The sequence below is a fragment of the Pteropus alecto genome, unplaced genomic scaffold, assembly GCF_000325575.1.
Source record: "Pteropus alecto unplaced genomic scaffold, ASM32557v1 scaffold100, whole genome shotgun sequence".
NCBI lineage: Eukaryota > Metazoa > Chordata > Mammalia > Chiroptera > Pteropodidae > Pteropus > Pteropus alecto.
This window is the reverse complement of record NW_006430723.1, coordinates 1,732,679-1,738,312: the sequence shown is the minus strand read 5'-3', so window position 1 is coordinate 1,738,312 and position 5,634 is coordinate 1,732,679. Positions and strand designations below refer to the sequence as shown.

The window sequence follows — 5,634 nt, the reverse complement described above, 5'->3', positions numbered from 1 at the left end:
TGGAGGGGTAGCAGGAGTGGAGGGGAGGGAGGAAAGACGAGCAGACCTCCAGTCCCTAGGCAAGCCTGGGAGCCAGGAGACGAAGAGCACCCGCACGCCACCGAGATCCTCTCCCAGGCCCGCAAGCCCAGGAGGCGCGGAGGCGCAGAGGCGGAGACTTCCAGGTCCCAAGGCAGCGGACGCGAGGCCGCAGCGAGTGCTGGCAGAGAGCCCAGAGCCGCGCGTCTGGGTGACACACTGCTTATGAGTGGCTCCTGCGCTCATCAAGGGAACCCAGCACAGTACCCATTGCCTGCGTGGGGACTCATCTGGAGAGTTCAGCTGGAGCGTTTCATGGAGCGAAGGGTGGAGGAGAAGGTGTCCCCAAAGCTTGGAACATATCCCCGCTTCCCAGGGGATCGGCCCGCCAGGGAAAGGTACTAGGTATTTTACGGGTGTTTTCTAAACACGACTTCGGGAAAGTTGTTTTCCAGACAACTTGGTTGGTCTCCTGATTCCTAGAACCAGTGGTCCTCGCCTCTTGCTTTTCCATAGCCACCAGAGCAAGCCTCCTAATGGAGCGCGGACTGGAGAGCAGCCGGGAGAGCAGCGCTGGCATGTCGTCCCCACAGTTGCCCGACTCCCAGAGCCACAGGCAGGCGCCTCTGCAGAACTGTCGCAACGCTCAAGGCTGCCCTCCCAGGAAGTTGAGTGTCAACCACTACAGCTCTTTCGCAAACCATTCCATTCCATTTGGTGCATCTGTGGTTCCAGCTGCAGACCTCAGCTGGAGCAATTACTCCGAGGCCGCCTAGCGCCCCCTGGCGGAGAGCGTGGGACTCCCAGCTTGCCGACTCCCATAGCAGGTAGCTGCAAAAGGCGTGGTGGTTGCGACGCTGAAGTGAGACAGTTGCCAACAGCTGGTGCAGCTGCCTCGCTGCGCACCGGGACTGGAGAATACGCAGCCCAGGAACTGCCCCTTCCCAGTGACGTCTCTGCAGCGGGTTATAAAAACCTGGCGCATAGTCTGCGAAGGTTCAGCTAACTCCTAAACCGAGCAGGACACAAGCCAAGAGGCGCCTGCGGAGCTGCCGGCGGTGGCGGAGGCAGCGGCGGCAGCGGCGGCAGCGAAAGCAAAGGAAAAATTTCTAGCTGGACACGGTACCCGAGAATCCCAGCCATAGACTCAGAACTTTTACAGGTCGTGCTGTGACGAGCACCCTCCTTGGCCCCCAAGTCTTCAGGCAGTACAGGACTTTGCCTTCCCTGCTGCAGGCAGGGGGGATAGGAGTTGCAAGCAGCAGCAGGTGCAGAAGGGCGGGGGTCTCCTGATTCCTGGAACCGTGACCCACAGAAAATTTCCCCCCTTTTCCAGCCCAACGCAGGAGAGATGGTGTCTTCAGATTTCTGAACTCAAATGCTTCCTGAAGCTTGAAAGTAAAGGAATTCAGAGCCACGAGGTGCAGACAGACAGTGCATTAGAAGCCTTCATCGTCCAAGCTCCAAATCTCCTGCTTGCAAGGAAACAGTGCTGCCGGAAAGATCCTGCAGCCCTCTTGTCTTGGCTAAACGGAACTCTGACCCCAGGCACGGCCTTGGGACCCTGCTGCAAACTGGGTGCGTATACAGAGGACAGCTTAACCCCTTAGCGGAGGAATGGATAACGTTCTCCCGGTTGATTCAGACCTCTTCTCAAACATCTCCACCAACACCTCGGAGCCCAATCAGTTCGTGCAGCCAGCCTGGCAAATTGTCCTTTGGGCAGCTGCCTACACGGTCATTGTGGTGACCTCCGTGGTGGGCAACGTGGTGGTAATGTGGATCATCTTGGCCCACAAGAGAATGAGGACAGTCACCAACTATTTCCTGGTGAACTTGGCCTTCGCGGAGGCCTCCATGGCTGCATTCAACACAGTGGTGAACTTCACCTACGCTGTCCGCAATGAGTGGTACTATGGCCTGTTCTACTGCAAGTTCCACAACTTCTTCCCCATCGCTGCCGTCTTTGCCAGTATCTACTCCATGACGGCCGTGGCCTTCGATAGGTGAGTTTGCCCTTTTGGGGAACTGGAGAAAGTGTCCACAGAGGACGATGGCTTTGCTATGGGGCTGCAGGGTTGAGTTATGCCTGGTTCAAGATGGAGGGAGGGTGGTCACCTGTAGATGGGTTTTTACTGACAGCCAGTTGTTGATGGGGGACTTTGTCTTATCTCACTATTTTCTTTTTCTATTTCCTCATTCCTTTTCTCCTCCTTTTCACCCATCACCAGTCTCTGTTTCTTCACACACATCCCTTTTTTCATCATTTAACCCTCTTTTCTTCATCCCTTCTCTACCCATCTCCCAGACACTCTTTTCAACTCCTGCTTTGCTTCTTTCTATATATTCCTTCTCTCCTTTGCCCTGAAATCCTGAAGGGGCAAACCCAGGGTTTGGCCAAGGGGCAGGTACCTGCCTGGGGCTTTGTAAAGCCCTGCAGGCCTGCTTCTGCTGGGCAGCCTCTTGGTGCCTTTCCAGTTTTAAGACGCTTAGCCAAAATTTCTCATTTTTCACTTTTCTTCGAAGATTCAGGGACTTTCTGTTCCCACCTCAATCTTCTAATATCATTTGGATGTGAAGAGTGTTTCATTAGAATCATAAATATTCAGAATTCTAATTCAGCTTCCCCTGTGCTGCTAGGAGTTCTAATTCAGGAATAAGAGACAGCTACACCACTTTTAAGGAACTCCACAGATAAGGAGCTTACTCAGGAGTTTTTCTCAATTTCTCTCATAATGTGAGGTTGATGTTTTTAGGCTGTCTGTATCTACAGAGAAAAACATGCTTGGCAGAGGTAATTGAGAGCTTGTTCTTTCCTACAACCAACAGGTTGGGGTTTCAGAAGCTGACCGAAAGTGAAAAGGTTGTCATTTTTAAACGCTGGGGCTTGTGCTCTGAAATGAATGCCCCCTTGGGTGGCCTGATGGAAAATTGATTAGTAGAGCACAGCTCTATTTGTATTCACTTTTTTGTGAGTGTTCTAGGTCTCTCACGTGTATATCTATGTGGGCACAAGTGTTAAATGTTTATTGGAGAAGTGGAAGTATGTTTAAAACACCTGCCACTGTGCTTTTAAAATGGTTTTTTTGATGGGCTCGTTAAGATAAATAAATGTGAAAAACGCAAAGAAGGAGCTGGGAGAAAAACTTCAAAAAAAAAAAAATTTTCCCCACCTACTAAACCCTTTTATATAAAGATTGTTTATGATTTACAATTGATTTATGGTCTTTTTCAGCTTCTATAGTGAATGAGCACTTGTAAGATCAGAGGAAGCTATGTTTCCTTTGCAGTGGTGTCCAAATGCTGATTTCTAAGTTTCATGTACACCTCCGTTTATGCAATTCTTATGTGCTTGGTACATTGTATGTAAAACATGTTGCGGTAAATCCATTATATTTTAAATATGGAAGGCAAACCAATTACTCAAAGTGGTAGAAAAATGAATTCTTTGTAAATATCTTTCATGCTACTCTGGTTTTCAGATAGTCAGTTTTCTGAAAAAGAGGTACACTTATAAATATTTGTGCACTGACTTGCTCCTTTAACCTCGCAGTAGCTCCCTTAAACTTAGCAAACCCATAACATGAATGGGCACAGTGAAAACCAGTGCCTTACACCTGCTTTCTGGATAATCCCTAAATTAGAGGGGAAGTTGGTATTTGGACTTCATTGGAGCCTTGCACGAGCTCGGGAGACCTGTCAATCTATATTGACCCCAGGTGACAGCACTTTTGTTTGGGCTTACACATAAATGACATGTTCCACAGCCCTGCTCTTTCCGTTCGAACTTAGAAGGTTGGGGGTGGGAGTCAAGGTCCAAGTCTTCACAGTGGATTGGGTAAGGAGACAGATTTCAGCTGCCTTGACTCTGGCATCTCAGACTCCACTCTTTCTCTCTAGACAAACCATTAACAGGACCCTAACCCCGTGTGACTCCTGCTTAGTGAAGTCAGAGGATCACTGATGCCAAAGCTGAGGGAAATGACAGTATCAAGAAAGGTCTCCGTGTCCCTAATGTACAGATACAGCCCAAGGAGATTATCGACGACATGCTCAAGGTTAGAGGTCAAGGTGGAGTTAGGAATGAGGTGTCAAGGCTATGTCTCCAAATCCTCCCAGTGCTCTTTCTATATTTCCTTGCTCACCTCATGAGCACACAGTGAATTCATCCCCTCGGCCCTCTGCTCCCCTCCATTTGTGGTCATCTATTCTCTCCCAAGAATGGTTTAGAAAGGAAGGGGACTTAAGCTCCTTCATACGAATGGTATCTCCTTTCACGACAGGGCAATGCAGGCTTGGAGAAAATGTTAAGCTATTTTTTTTTTTTGCAAGTTCCTCGAATTTTTAACAGATAATTTTTGAATCAAGTCTTTAAAAAATGAGAGCAACATGATTTTCCTGATTATAAAATTAAACCTTGTTCATTGCAGAAAACTTGGGAAGTATGAAGAGAGTAGATACAAAAATACAAATCAACCATTACTTCCCTATGCAAAAATAACACTTATTAACATTTGAATTTCTCTCTTATGAATATTACACTGCATAATTGAAGTCAGATTCTATATAATTTTGTAGCTTACTTTTTCCATTGATATTAATGGAAAACATTAATAACATTTTCCCATGTTATTAAAAAACTTCCGTAACATAATTTTAATGCCTTCCTACTATTCCATTATATGAATGTGCTATTATTATTTTTAAGCAATCCCCTACACTGGGTATTTAGGTTATTTCCAGATTTTTTTTTGATATTATTATTAATGTGCTAATAAACATTTCTGTATGATCATTTTTTCCCCTTAGGATAGATTCCCAGAAGTGGAATTACTGGGTCAAGTGAAATAAATTTTTTAAAAAAATTTTCCTCCTAATTTTAAAGGATTATAAACTCTGAGCAAGGCAAAGAACATGTCTGTTCTCTGTTGTTTATCTCCTCAGCAAAAGCAGCGTGCTTGGCATCTAACAGTCACTACAAGTTTATTGAATAACTGAATGAATGAGTAAAATAATACATGTAGTTCCTAGAAGAACATTGGGAAAATACACAAAATTGTAAAGCAAATGTAAAAATCATCTACCCCACCCCACTTCTGACAGATAACCAGTTAAAATTCTAGACTGCTAGCTTATACTTCTTCTCTGTTATTTATGCCACATATAGCCACACTTTTACGGATAAATTTTGAGTCATAACAAAAACTGTTTCAATAGCTGCTTTTTTGTTCTTGATTTTTTTTTTTCCTTAACATCGTGTTGTGGGCATTTTCCGTGTCATAAAATAGTTTTCCGAATAGCATTTTTAATGGATGCATGCACTATATTGCATGGCTATAATCATTTATTTAACCATTCCTCTATTTTTAAATGTAAATTGTTTCCATTTGTAATGAATACAAGTAACTTTGAAATAAATATCTGCGACATAAATCTTTGAGAACATCCCTTGTTCTTTCTTTAGAAGAATCTCATTGAAATGGAATTGCTGGGTCAAATTGTCCTGGTAAAATTTGCCAAATTTGCTTCTAGAACCAAAATGTAGGCAGAGAAAAAAACATCAGCAGCAGATTTTAGTAGTAATTTAAATCTTTTCTATAATCTTTCCATAGAATA

At 45.0% G+C, this 5,634-nt stretch overlaps 1 protein-coding gene across 1 annotated transcript in view; it reads left to right on the top strand.

Annotated features, from left to right (window-relative positions):
• Positions 1 to 1,089: 1,089 nt before the first annotated feature.
• Positions 1,090 to 5,634, top strand: part of TACR1 (tachykinin receptor 1) — a 140,570-nt gene continuing 136,025 nt past the window's right edge. The window contains exon 1 of the mRNA XM_015592946.2: positions 1,090 to 2,024. Within this exon, the coding sequence (XP_015448432.1) occupies positions 1,636 to 2,024 (389 nt within the window). The 5' untranslated portion in view covers positions 1,090 to 1,635. The remainder of the gene's footprint in view (positions 2,025 to 5,634) is intronic.